General features: G+C 46.8%; 1 protein-coding gene across 3 annotated transcripts; it reads right to left on the reverse strand.

The window, feature by feature from the left end:
• Window positions 1–369: 369 nt before the first annotated feature.
• socs5b (suppressor of cytokine signaling 5b) lies at window positions 370–11,675 on the reverse strand. Of its 3 annotated transcripts, none has more exons than XM_078103898.1 (2): window positions 11,085–11,675; window positions 370–6,749 (listed from the first exon to the last, which is right to left on the reverse strand). In XM_078103898.1, exon 2 carries the CDS (start codon window positions 6,728–6,730, stop codon window positions 5,039–5,041), a length of 1,692 nt encoding a protein of 563 aa, XP_077960024.1. In that variant the 5' UTR covers window positions 6,731–6,749; window positions 11,085–11,675; the 3' UTR covers window positions 370–5,038.
• Window positions 11,676–14,878: the final 3,203 nt, after the last annotated feature.

Here is a 14,878-nt window from a genome sequence, read left to right on the forward strand (position 1 = left end):
CACACACACACACCCACACACACACACACAGACACACACACACTGCACAATCAGGAGCGACTTCAGAGCCACGACTGTGTGTCTGGCTTTGAAATACATGCTTGTGTTTTAAGTGCTTAGAAGTTTGGGAAAATGTTATTTTACTTTTACTTTGTTATTTAAATTTAAAAGGGAATATTAAAAGGCTTCCTCGTGTTTGAAATGAGTTGTATTGCCTTATATATAACTTTAAAATAAGAAATGTATGTCTTCTGGTCACAGTGATCCACCATCGCACTAAACGCTGAACAAATCTCACCCCGACTCACTGCTAAGACACAACAATGACTCTTACTGCAAGATAAAGAACAAAACCAACTCGATATTATATCATGGGCCAGTGTGGATTACACAACAGTTTTATTTGGAATATTAAGACAATGAAGCATAAGCCAAGCACCAAGAGTGACAGCTACAGGTGTCGCATCATACGGCTCTTAAAAATGAACAGGTTATACTGGAAAACAGGTACTTTTTTTGTCTCTTTGAACAGTGAAGCAGATACACACAACAGACAGTGAAATGTGAACATGATTTATGCCATTTACACGCTCCAAATCCTACCTGACAGCAGAAGGAGAAAAAAAGAGAAAAGGAAAAGCAGAAGATAACGGAACGGCGAGGATTCGTCCGACAGCAGCGCGGTCAGCCCGCGGCGGTGGCTGAGGCCCGGGACTTAAGAGGGCGCCCTGCGATTGGTCGGGACGAACGAGGCGGTCTGGGAACACGCCGGTGCGGCTGAGCGATGACCATTAGTTCACGTCACTGTCAAGTCCTGTTGCCTCGGCACCCGACATCTACACAGCAACCAATGTGCACGTACAGCATTAAAGTGACAGAGGATTGCAACCATTGTTACACTACACTCCATTTGCATATTAGGGAGAAGTAAAATGAAGAATTATCATTTCTGTTTGCATATAGCACTTTCTAAAATATATATACGGGAACATGAAATAAATCTTTTTTTCATTTATCCTCTAAGAGCTCAACCGTAATTAGTACCGAGTTGGGTGATGATGGGGGGGTTACAAGTCCTTCATGCAGGGATGTTGCAGTAGTTTGGGGGGACTGCCGGCGACCCAAGCAGCCCGTCTCCTCATCCAGACCGGACCCAGTGGTTTCTTTCCACATGACGAGGCTCTCATAGTGCAGCTAAACGATGTCATACTAATGACAACGTGCGGTCAAAATAGTTCAATTCACGGGATTCGATTTTTCTGAAGAACATAGAATGTGAATGTACACGTAAACCAATCTGCTGCCCCCCCCCCCCCCCCCCCCCGCGCCCTTTTTTTCGGGGGTGGGGAGAGTGACGCAGAAAGGTGGTGCTGGCTAAATGTGGTCCATTTCCACACATCCGTTTGTTTAGGTTAGGGGTGGTGCGGATGTGTGGCAATACCTGGGGGGGGGGGGGTAGTGCAGGTGCAAGTGACAGCTAGTGTGTGCAAAATGTGTCCCAGACAGTTGAAGCACCGCAGAAGAATGAGAACGTCTTTTCATCAGGCTCCTATTACCTAACTTTCATGACTCAACAGACATACAATTCCTTTCATTTTTTAATCTATTTATTTCCCCCCCGTTTAAAAATCTACCGGGGTTTATATGGCAGACGTATTCTAGGGTTAATGTCGGATGTTTCCCATGGGGAAAAACTTGGTTGAGAGGGTCCCGGGACTCTCCTCGCCATGGGCCTGCCTGAGAATAAGAGGAGGGGGGGGTGCGGGGGTGCAGAGGGTCATTGTTCATAGGAGACAGCGGCATCGCGCCCCCCCCTCACAGTCCCCTCTGCGTCCCCTCCACTGAAACCCTCCGTGTGGCCCCCGTCCAGACGCAAGTACGCGTCCGCATGCGGCGAGAGTCGGCGGCCCGCCGGAGAACGAGACTGGCGATGCCTGAAGATACGAGTGAAATGTGTTCGACTGAAGACTGCTGGCTTCTTCTTACGGCACTACCGCTCCCGCTTTGAGCCGAGACACAAAAAAACGTGCCGGCAATAAATATTCGGACAGGGGGACATTTTGGGTCGTGGCTCTGCAGCGCAGCGTGCTCCCGGTGATCGGGTGTGAGGCTGAAGTCTTCGCCCAATATGGATGCTGATGCGGCGCTCAAAGAGCCCAAACAAGCTGCCGCTGTCCTCGCACGTGCAGACGCTGCCGTCAAAACACAAATACGCAATTAAAGTGCTTTTTTTACTTCAACTGATCCAGAGCCCTCTCTGCCGCGGCTCCTCGGCGTTAACTTTAGCCTATCGTGGCCCTGACGGGGTTGGATAGAGAGCAGAGCGGGTCGGACAGACGGGCCTCAGTTCGCTCCACGCCACAGTCACCTCCACATCGGCACAGAGAGGGGGGGGCGGGTTGCTCTGAGGCAACAGAGTGGCCCTTTTAGAAAGCAGTAAATGCATATCCCCGACACGGTGAAATTAGCGTGTGATTAGTGCCTTCTGTGAAGAGACAGACGGGTGACACCGACACAGATTTCCTCTATTCGCCAGTGTGGATGCTAAGAACTCCTAAAAAACACCTAAGTGCAAGCGACTCAAATGTCTTCCTTATGCCCCCCCCCCGCCCCTCCTAAATCAACACTCACTCCCGCCGCGCATATTCAAGCTTTCTGAGAACAAAGTGCAGGGTGGCCTGAAAGGGCTCGAGATGTTCGGCGAAAGTAAAGATGAGCTGGTGAGAATTGAGAAAAGTTTGATCTTTTCACTGTTGCATTAAAAAAAAAAGTGAAAATGAGACAACAGAGGAGGTTGTCAAGTGTTGAATTTCACAGTGTCTTTGTGTATGTACTCACACAGACGAGCCGGTTAACATACTTTTACTGCTATGAAAATCTGATCATTAGAGCACCGCCAGGCACATTAATGCTTTGCTCACAGGCTCAGATAGTCACAGGCGAAGAAACACACTCGACGTGTGTTCGAGGTTCATCCTCGCAGATTGAAAACTACAATGATGGCTGCCTGAAGCACACCGGCCACACTGAAGAAACACGAACCGCTTTCGCCTCGGACCTTCTCATCGTCCAAGCTTCAATTGAGCCAAGTGACGTGTGTCACTAACATCATCACCGGCAAGATTTAGAACCCACACAGTGGCTGATGAGTTCGGGTCAACATTCTCGCAGTAAAGAGGGTCGGATCTGTACGTGTGAGATGCTCTGTGTGACGTATGCAGACGGAACGCATGTACAACTTGTTTCAATAATCGGTCGCCGAACGCAGCGCCGCCCAAATTGTATCCGTTACAAAAACCTCCGACGTGCGCCGATGGCTTAAGAACACCTCTCGCCGCAGGCGTTGGACTACAAAGCAACTAATTATTGGGTATTGCGACATGCGGTTCTCCGAAAGGCACATTGTTTCCTCTTGTGGGAACAAAAGCAGAAATGACTGGCTGGCCAACAAAGTATTTGTCCCAAGTAACCCAAGTGAGATCCTTCTCTCAGAGATATGCCGACCTCTCCGGCGTGGCGTGCTGCCTGTGCTCAGACCTGTGACCAGGGACTAGAAATGCATGCGGGCACCGGGGGAAATGTTGGGGGTTGAGACGCTGTAGCTGTAAGTTGGGGAGTTCCGCTCCAAAGAAAAGGCTACAGCACTTTTTCTCGGTCGGCGACACAGTGACCTTCATTGACAACACTTTTTGACATAGTTTCTTAGCAGAAATATAGAAATATAAGTTATATAAGTTGGAGGAGAGGCCGACAAACTAAAACAGGATTCTTGGTCGGCCTTTGAAGTATCAGGAGAGGTGAGCTGTCAGCTCGTTCCCAAACAAGCCTTAAAAGTTAAAGCAGATCAATTCAGTCATTTTTCCAATAAAGGACTCAGGCATTTGGGGATTTTGGACTTCACCTACAGCTCGTCTTGGTGCAATCAGGTGAAGATTACTATCAGGCTGGGATACGTAGATTCCAGATGGCACCAGAGACACCAGCTCACGGATGCAGGTGTAAAACTTAACCCTTATCGAGCCCTCCCGTAGCTACACAAACTGCTCAGATGTGACCCTGGAAGCTGAATCGCATTCAGGGAGAAAGGAACTGTGTGAATATACGCAAAAGGAAGAACGGTCACACAACTATGGCAAGAATTGTTAGGAGGGACAGATTGGGAAAACCAATGACGCACAATGGAAATAACGTTGACACGTTCCGCTTGCTCACTGAATACGACACAGTAGAAGGATTCGTCATTCACCATTACTGCTTGAGGAGGAACTAAGGGCTTTTTTGTTTAAAAAAGGACTCATCTATAGTCCTTAGAAAGCAGTTCATTTCCCTGATGTGCTGTCCTGAACTCTGTGGACCCTCTCAGAATCTGCCCCCGACGTAGCTGATGCTCATGCGTGCAAAGAGATGGCAAAGAATGTGCCTTATGTAGCTCCATCCATGGGACAAGCTCTGACTGCAATAAAATAATAGCATCATCGGATGCCCTCTCAACCCACACAAACACACTCTCACACACACACACATCGTAAAACCCTCTGGGGAAGGTGCTCCACTAGGTGCTTTAGCTAAAGAAGAAAAAAAAGAGAGAAAGCACAAAGTGGACTGTACAATGTAGCCATGTGGGCCTAAATAGCCATTTGGGATGAATACGGGGGGCATGCGGGCAGGTCTACAGGCAGGGTGATGTTGTGGGACCAGGCAGACATTTAGCACAAAGCAGGCGAAAAAAAAGACACAAAGCACTGATATTTGTGCCGTCCATCCCTGTCAAAACAACCTGTTCAACACAAAAACATGTGCTTGCCAGACAGCGTTATACTGAATATAATCATATGTATATTCTGTGATGTAAGCAATAACTAAAACAAAGATTAGAATGAATCTTGTATAGCTTGTTACATTTAAATCCCATCCCTCACCAGAAAGAGGGTCGTATCAGTATAGTGTCTAATTGGCTAATGAGGACTATTTTTTTGGGATTATTTTTCTAAATTCCATAATCCTCCTGCAGTGTGTACAGGCAATGGAGAAGCCCACCCTATTTGACCTTGAGTGGCGGTTCCCTCTCCAGCCAGCGGACTCGTACTTTCTGTTTATAGTGATACTCCTTGAGGAAGTCCTGCAGGGCGGGGGGCAGCGGCAGGGAGCCTATACCATCGTAAGTGGTCCAGCGGCAGATGGCGGCCCGGGCCAGGTGCTGCAGGCCAAACGGAAAGGTCCGATGGAGAGGCGCCGTGAGCAGCGGTTCAAAAAACATGCAGGCGCTGGGGTCCTTGTAGTGCTCCAGCAGTCCTGTGACGGTGGAAGAGTGGAAAACGCACGGGTCGTGAGCGTCGAAGCTGAAATTGTGGTTCCACTGCTCGATGCGGGCGTGCAGCGAGCGGTTGTAACGGCGGAAGCTAACGGAGAAGAGATAGTCCTCCTGGGCAGAGTCGCGCAGCAGGAAGGTGCCCTCGGGCCGTCCGTCCAGCAGCGCCTCGGCCTCGTAGCGGTCCATCACGCCCCAGTAGCAGGGCAGGGCGGTGATCTGCAGCAGGTCCGGCACCAGGCAGTGGATGTAGTCTATCTGAGTGTGAACCTTCCACGGGCCGGGCTGCTGCCTGCTGAGCTGGACGTCCCCAGAGGCGTGCCTCTGCTTGGGCCTCCGGGCCTGCAGACAGAGGGTGGTCGTATCCTCCTCGGAGTCACAGTCCTGGGCCGCTGACGCCGCAGCCCCCAACGCAGGCCCGCAGGCCCCCAACGAGCCGACGGCCGCTGAGCTGCTGCCTGAGGCGCGGCCTTCTCCCGAGGCCTCTCCCGTGCCAGGACTCAACTTTGGTCCCAGTTTGTAGAGGGAGGAGCCCGGCACCGAGGCCTCCAGGGTGTGGATCTGTGCGTTGGGTGGCGGGTCCACACCTTCCTCGATGCTGAGTCGCCGGCGCTCGCGCAGGCGCTCCTCCTCGTCCTCGGGAGACGGGTGGGCCGGGTCGAAGGCGTCCAGCAGGGCTGTGGAGGAATGCGGGCTGACCGGTGCCGTGTGTTGCTTGATCAGGTGCCACTTGTTTGCGAGGTCCGAGCCCGGCGGGAAGGGGCAGGTCTCCAGCATGAGCTCCGTCAGGTGAATCTTCCGCTTGGAGGCGACGGGGTTCTTGGAGGAGCGGGAGCGCCTGCGAGCGGGCAGCGGTAAGCACAGCCCGACGGTGTCGCTCAGCCGCTGGCGCAGAGAACGAGCGTTCAGGCTGCGCCCTCCGGACACGGAATCGCACATCTCCTGGATGGAGCCGACGCCGTAACGCCTGTCCCTGCGATTCCCGGCCCCCCGTAGACGCCCGGGCCGCCGCTCCGCCTCCAGAGAGCTCTGGGTCTTGGTAGAAAACGAGTGTTTTTTCTTGCCCCCCCACGGGGCGTGGCGGGAATAGGAGTCTCTCCGGGCCATGGGCGTGCCGCCCGATCCGCCGCGCACATCCTCGGTGTCCTTGTCGATCGTAATCTCCACTATCTGGGGGACGTCCGACACACAGTTGTGGTGGCGGCGTCCCACCGGCGCCATCGGCACTGGCAGGAGGCTGCGTGACGGGCTGGAGGCTCGCGATGCCTGCGCATCACCTGAGCTGCCTCCGAGGCCGAGATCCACCACGCAGTGGACCCCGTCGGCCTCCGCCCTGCTTTCACTGGGTCCGGACCCGTTGTTGTGAAACAGTGTCTGGCATTTGCTCTTCAGGTTGTTCCACATGTTGCCCACTTTCTTCATCAACAGGAGCCCCCGGGACCTGAAGAGGGCACGAGACAAAAGAAAACTTTAACGCATTTAACGCAGAGGCCCGAGCTCCTTAAAGACTGTCCTACATTTGAATTCCCCAGACTACTGTGTATCTAGTAATTTGACATGGGGAGGGTATAGTGGGGCTAAAGTGCTTTGGAGGTGGCTGAGCTTGAGTAGTTGGAGCAGCGGAGTGAGGAGTTGCCAGGCAGACGTGCAGGGACACAAGGCCGCAGCTATAAATGAACCCGAGATCTGCTCACAGCTGATCTGCTGGTATGTACTATATTACAGAGCCAGTCTAGACCTGACCAAGAACCTTCCCTGTAACAGCAGCACACGGCACAGAAGTACATTTACAATTGCGTATGACGGTGATTTATTGCTCTATTCGAATTTGACAAGATTTTAGATTTTATTCTTGCTGAATATTTAAATCCCTTAGATCGTCAGCTGTAACGTTGTGTGCTACACACCAAGTTAAGGGCCGCAACAAAAGGAGGCTGGAAACCCTGTAGCTGGCCTCCCTCTCTCACCCTCCAATTTCTCTTCATTTCCATTTACCTCTGGGCTAAAAGCAGCTATCCAAGTTAAGTTTGCACAATCAGCTGTGAGAGACGAGGTGCGATGCACAGGAAGCCAGACTGGTCTTTAAGCACATGACTGATTACATTGATTTGCTGAGGTTACAAACTCATGACGTCGGTGTCATCCCCTTTATTGATCTGCACTGTATTCACAAGAGATGACGTCTCCCCACTCGACAGTCGTCGGGTGTTTACACCCAACTGCGAAAACAGTGCGTAATAAGCATGTTGCTACGAAAGAGTTATCTCGTCCAAACAGTCGAGCTCCGTAACCCAATGACTCGTTCGCTGTGGTCCATCTCCGGTTCTGTGCTCGTGTATATCTGTGTAATAAGCCTGAGTGAGTGTTCGGATGGTTGGCTTAACTTTAGCTAGTGCTAATGAATAAGCGTACGGCCGTGTGCTTGAGTCTCCTCTGGGTCCTAGAGTCTCAGAAGTGGGTTCAGAAAGCTCAGCTGTGCTATAAACTCTGAATAAACAATGAAGCCATGTCATCATCATCACACACACTCACACACACAGGTGTTAAGTGCTGCAAACTGTGGCCACTAGATTTGATCAAGAAATTTCGGAATTTCCTCAATAAAAAAAAAAGGCAGATCAATTTCCATTCCTCTTAAATGTCTTCCAGGGAGTCAGTCGAGCTGTTGCGATCTTCACTTGTCACTTGTAGCGTTTTACTGGCTGAGCACTGAATCTCAACTCTGAGGTTTGTAGTCATAAAAACTACAAATGAATATTGAAACATGAACACACAAAGCAATGGCTTTAACGACACGGCTTGCTACTCCTGCTATCACAAATAACACATGGCAAGTAAAGGTTTTACTACTTCACTTGTTTAGGGTTATAAAATTCAGGCTCTGAGAGTCCTGACAACAGTATATGTTAGTATTTAATATTACAGTGAGTTTAGTACGTTTAGTAGGGAGCAGTCGCCATAAACTGGTTAGATAAAGCGTTGCAGATAAAAGGAGCAAACACAAGTTTGGACAAAGCAGAACAGTGTGGAGTAATTAGGCAGCACTATTGACAAGAAAGGCAATGTGAAGGAAAGTATGTTTTCTTTAATGTATAAAAATCACCTGAAATAAGTTTTTCTTTTTTACCTTAGAGATGAGCGGTTTATAACAACATACAATGCGGCTCCTCTTTGGGGGGCCGGTCGCCATGTTTGTACAGTGGCCCGGAATGGACAAACCAAACACTGGCTCTAAATAAAGCAAATTGAATTTACACATTGGCCACTGTAGTTCTCGTACACACGTGGCCAAAGGTTTATTTGGTTGCAATGTGAAACTTCACTGCTAGTGCTGTCAACATTTTCCAAAAATGGCGTCCAAATAAACGGAAAAAAAAACAGTTTGAAGTACCTGAATATCTATTTTTGCCAAATATTTATATGACAGTATGTGCCAGCCTGACCAGGTACGTATTAAGGAGATGCACATGCTCATTCCTTAAAAAATTATTTAAAGAGTTCAATACACTCATTATTGTTATATAAAAAGGTGGATAAACCATCTAGAACATATAGCATTATGCTGTAGTCTTACCCAAGTTATTTATGTGCTAGTTCAGTGTAGTGACTTAATCGTATGTTAATAGGCTTGATCTGTCTTTGTAAAAATCCTTTGGGTGCAAACTGTTTGATGGAACCTGCGATTGTCTCAAGTCGAAGGAGCAACATGGAGAAACACGCAAACGAGGGTCTCTCATTCAGCAAAGTTATTCTTGGTGCATAAAGCCTAAATTTGCAGATTTAGATTTTATACTAAACTTTATTTGTTTTGCTGATGTGAATCTATGAATTAAATAGATATTAAATGGATCTATGACTTAAAACAGCCAGTTCACTCTAAAAAGATAAACTCAAAGTGTGAGGCCAACATTATATCAGCTCCATCTTGAGAGGCTGGACTTTCCACCTCAACATACAAACAATGGAAGTTACAGGTGCCAAGACACACAGCTCAAAGAGTCTTGGTCTCTCAAACTTACTTAAATATGGCCCAATAAGCTTTACACAACCTTTTTTCTTATTAGAGTTGAATAATGATGTGGTGGGAATAACAATTGAGGACCCTAAACATACCTTTATAACTCTAGCATTACTCACATATTAGAAAAAATCAACTTGTTCTTGTCAGACTGTTTCACAGCTTCACTGTCAACGCAAAAGAAATGCATAAAGAAAATAGGTGTGTGAATTAGTGCAAATGTGAGGAAAACTCAGCCTGTTAGTTAGCTTCTCCGCTAGCTTGTTAGTCTCATTAGACGTCAAAGGAACTCTTAGAGCTCTTTAAAACAAACGCCACGGGTGCAACAGCAGTGATCAGATTTCTCACTATGTGGTTGGATTATTTTCTTTTTTTGGTGCAGATTATAATGATGATTCATTTGTGTGCTGATTATTTATGAAACACTACAAACTAGAAGGTCAGATTGATGTCTGCAGCAAGCCAGAAACCATTAGGTCATAATCTTGCATACATCCACCTAGAATGAACTCTGCTGCCCTTGTTAACAATGGCCACACAAACCGTGCAATCCAGTCTACAAACATTTACATGTGCCCTTAAACAGAACTCGGCTACTTCTGCTCTCTGGCAGCCCAACACACCCCTTCTCCTGGGATCGGGCTGATCTGAGACCGGGCTGAAGACAAGATTACGGGAGGACGCCTTCTCTGCGCAGACCAGACCCCAGTTAATGAGATATTTGCAGCGTTTTGGATTCTGAAATATATGCAGGATGGTGGAAAGCCACACAGAGTCTGTGAGTGACTGGTAAATTACACTGATTGTTTCCTCATTAAATATTAAAACTTTTATGAGACAAATGGCAAACTACCCGGGGTTTTGTTTTTTTTTCATTTCAGGTTGGGTTTAATGGCAAAAAACGAACTTCTCAAACAAAGGCAGAACATGCACAGTAGACTAACGTTATATTCCTGCATTTCTCTACAGCAGCGTTTGTATGATCATTATTCTGCTTATTTGTTAGTAGATTGCCCTTAGTAGTTAATCAACTAACATTCAAGTCAGACAGAAACTAAGTAAGTAACGTTAAGTAAAAATAACAATAAAGACATTCCTTAACTTGCTTCAGAAGTGCCGTTAACTAACGTTAGATTAAATCATCCCTACAATGACGTTACCATGGTTCCATGATAAGTAAGATTAACGCCACTTCAGGACACACAACGGACGAGGCGCACCGTTATTACGGCGGCGTTAGCGGCGTTTGACAGAAGCGGTCGGAGGCCTTTGCGTGTGCGGAGGCCGCACGTTTCCCTGATTTCCAGCCAACGTCAACCGTCCGCCGCCGCCGCCGCCGCGCCGCTAAACGGAGCTAAAGCCGCAAGAGATAACGTTAGCACGGCTCAAATCTGCCAAGTTGGCACGGTGCTCTCAGTCAAACGTATACTCATAAACCTCTTTGAAAATGTCCTCTATTGGTCTAACAGATACGAACTAACTTGTCTAAACGTTAACGGTAAATACAAACTGATGCGTTACGAGCTGTCAAAAAAACGGCTAACTGTTAGCATTTCCTAGAGTGAGAGTTTCAAGCCTTTAAGTTAGCTTTGGCTAAGCGGCCAGCTAGCGCTGTTAACCTGTTAGCTTGAGAGAGAGAAAAGCGACACAAAAATATATGCAATTAAATCGAGCGGCGCTGTGCCGCTTCAAGAGGTTCGGCGGACAGACTTTACGTGAATGACAAGTTGTGGTTTGTTTCTCCAGTTCACATCTTACCCGTGTGCCTTTGGAAAGCTCTATTCAACAGAGCTCTTTGTCTGCAGAAAATGGCTATTAAGAGAAGTCAGGCATACATCCCCCTCGCGGACCACGGTGTCGGATGAAAGCACTGAACGTACGCGGGCACTTGATGGTATCATCCCGAATATTTCACCATTTTAAAACGAGTTAGTCAAAACACTGATAAAAAAATTACTTAGAAGGCCAAATTATTCTTCGAGCGCCTCGGGAACCCGTTCTTCACCATGGTGGGGGTCTTACGGCCTTTTCTGCCGGGGTCGCTGCCGCTTGGAGCCGCCACTGTGACGGCGGAGAGGCGGACAGAGAGCCGGAGAGGCGCGCCGCGTCGAGCGGGAGGGAGGCCGACTGACAGCGCCTCGGTCCAATGGAGGAGGGGGAAAAAACGGCCATTTCCGTCCCGACGCGCGGATGGGGAATGCCCCGGAGCTGGCTCCGCGTGACGGGCGTCCCTGGTCGCCAATGAACGAGAGGGGAGGACGGGGGGGCGAGAGGGGAGAGAGAGGGGAGGGGCGTCCGCTGGCAGCCGCCGAGAGGCGACCTGATGCTGGCGGTGCTACGGACGGGCCTGGCCTGACGTCATCCAGGTAACGGAACCAGCAGCAGGCCGCAGTTTAGGAGAATGAGGAAAACTACAGCACGGAGAAAACACTGCTGAAATGTCCAAGCGTTTTATTTTGTGGAGACTCCAGAACAGGTTTCAATCCGAGGTTTGCTTCAATGTTTTATACTACCCACAATAAATTGTATTTGATTACATTCCCACACAGCCATTGTGGGTCCATGACATGATAAAGTGTCACACCTACTGCAAAAGTAAATCTCAAGAAAAAGCTTGGACCCACACATGAGGTCATCTCCCGGAGCCGGATCATTCACGAGCACATGACATGAGGCGAAATGGGAAGTGGAAATGGTGTGAGTAATGCAGTAGTTAGCTGGAGCCCAGGGTGACTTCATAGGTGGAAATCACCAGCAGCCCAAACACATTAGCTTTTAGGTCTCCGAGCCCGCGGATCCAATTTGTGCTCATGAGAGGAAATGCAAGAAAATTGCATTAGCACCGATTGATAAAGGCCCAGGAGTGATTTGCACTATTTTACTCAACACGGACCTCTCCTGCCAGCGCGCCCCTCTGTCGTTATACCAAATCGCATAACTCAACTCAGTCCAGGAGGGTTACATCCACTTGGATCCCTTGGAAAGACAATGAACGGATGATAAACAGTATCCCATCAGCTCTGTCCTAAATGAGAAACATGTCTCAACCAAAGAGACTCAAGTGTCCTTCACACCTGATTAATAAAAATAAGGATTGTTTTATATCATTTAACTTTTTTGAATTTGTGTAAGTGCTGCTGTGTATTTCAAGGTCATTTCAGCAATTGCAGAGAATAATATCTGTATTACAAACTCAAATTTATTTATAAGCTACGAGTCCGACATCCAAGAAAGGGCGACAGATCATATAAGTGCTGACAGATAATATTTGGGGCATGGGCGGTCACAGAGGACACAAATAGATCTGAATACCTATCAGTCGGGATGTTGAAGAGATGGATGGATCCGAACGCTTGGATGGATAGGTAGGATTTTTTCCACTACTTACAGATCCCATTTCATGGTTAAATGTACTTTTTATCCTTAGAACTTGTACCAAAATGATGTACTTAGAAAGTGCATTGAATGTGTAAGAAATTATGAAAAATCAACCCTTGAGCAAATGTTGATCAACTCTTGGATGATGGTACAGTTTGTCCCACTGAAACTGCACATTTAAAGAAGCAACTGAGAAAAGTAATTGCAAGTAGTTTCAAATGTTGCTAATGTAACTTTCTATCTGACCGTATTCAGAGTTATTAATATTGTTCTTATTCTGTTTGCCCACATTTTCTGATTTTACTGCATTGTTTTGAAATTAGAATTAGATTTAGGCCTAAAAATATAAATTCAGTCAATTTCAGGACCGAACCCAGTCGGTGCATTCTATCGTATGAATCCAGATGTACTTCATAGGAGTTGTTTTCTTTTGGCTCGACAAGGTTGCCATCTTGTGTCAGTGGTAGGGAAGTAAAGTTACATCAACATCCAAAAATCTAAATGTACCATGGTCTCAAACTCCCTAAGTGCCACAGTGTCCTTTTTCCCAGTAGGTTGTTTGTCTGTTTGACAGAAAAAAACGGCCATCCAGATGTCCATGACTCTTGGTGAGATTGGCTAAGATAGCCAATGTTATTTCACATTTCATTTGGTCTAAATTAATGGCATAATTCAAGGCATATTATGTTGTTATAGTTAAATATACTTTTTAATGGACACTTAACATACTTACAATCATCTAAAAAATGGAATATAAAATGTATCAGTGTATAATCCCCCAAATGATAGAAATGAACTGATTCAGTTGTTCGTCACCCAGAGGTGTCTAGCGAGGGGCAGACTGGCACTGAGGACGCAGACTCGTTTAAAAAGTTGGCATAGAGATTGATCATCAGTGGAGGTGAACAAGCAGAAGAGACGCTGAGCGACTTAAGGCCACTAATAGGCCACTCCTTTAAATTGTGTTGAACTTTTAAGTCTTAATATAATTCAAAAAGGTGAGTTATCTAAATTCAGTTTTGATTCACCCCGATGTGGTTGTAAACATGGAGGTCAATAGGACTTTCTCTCGGTTCTGCCGAGTGAAGCCAATGGGTAATTAACACTTGCGTTCTTTCTATTGACCACTCCTGTGGTCGCAAAAAGCAGTCTGATTCTATAGAAGTGAATGAGGAAATGACCCTTCTTCCCACTTGACTTATTACCTCAGAAAACATTGTAAATGATAAAGTGTGAGTTTATAGTTTCAACACCATAGAGCAGAGTAGGGCGGGCTTACTGTGATTGACAGGCTCCTGCCGCTTGCAGAGGCGACTTTGTTGTCTCTTTGTCCCTCCAATGCATTCCAGATATGGTAACTTCTGTTTTATCAGTTGCAAAGAAAAACATGGCGATGGCCTATTCCAAATGCCGACGGCAAAATGACCAAACCCAAAGCATCAACACAGCAGTCCTCAAACTCAAGGATGACGTCACAGCAACACCGTCTATATATACAGCCTATGATAGTAATCTGTAACCGAACCGTGAGATGGCGCTAAAACCTACGCAGTGGCAGTTTAGGGTTTTTTGGGGGGTTTAATACCTTTTTTAAGTTAATATGAATACAATTGTCTTTTTATATTTGCTTTCTGACTGTCTTCTATACATTTAAAAACAACATATTAATATATTTTAACATGCATAAGTTACATCCATAAGAATAGTAAGAAAGAGAGAAAACTTGATGTTCTGTTCAATGGTTCTGAAAATGCATTTACCATATGAATTATGACACACAGCTTCTCCATACACATTTGTACAATAAAAGTATTGCTATGGATATCTCTCTCCCTGGTATTGGTTCAAAACCGGATCAAAACTAAATGTTATGATCTCAGATCTTTAATGCAAGTTAGATAACTGAATACGTCTCACATGTTGTTATCCTTTTCTATGGTATAAAGTCATAAAACAGAAGCAATGTGTCTCTTGAAGTGGCCACTAAGAATAGAAAGCACAAAATGTGACGGCCGTGCTAAAGGTAGCCAGCAGGTGGCGCTCATTCTCCAGAGAGCAACACAGCTCCCCCTGAACAGAATGAGCAGCGCGTTGATGAAAAGTCACCGACTTCAAGGGGTTGACAATAAACAGGAACCTTTATGAACAGAGCATACATTGATAAACACAATATC

Source organism: Gasterosteus aculeatus, chromosome 6 (genome assembly GCF_964276395.1).
Source record: "Gasterosteus aculeatus chromosome 6, fGasAcu3.hap1.1, whole genome shotgun sequence".
Lineage (NCBI taxonomy): Eukaryota > Metazoa > Chordata > Actinopteri > Perciformes > Gasterosteidae > Gasterosteus > Gasterosteus aculeatus.

Bases quoted from the DNA above. Each gene is read 5' to 3' on its own strand.
- socs5b (XM_078103898.1), bottom strand. From the start codon at position 6,730: ATGAAGAAAGTGGGCAACATGTGGAACAACCTGAAGAGCAAATGCCAG.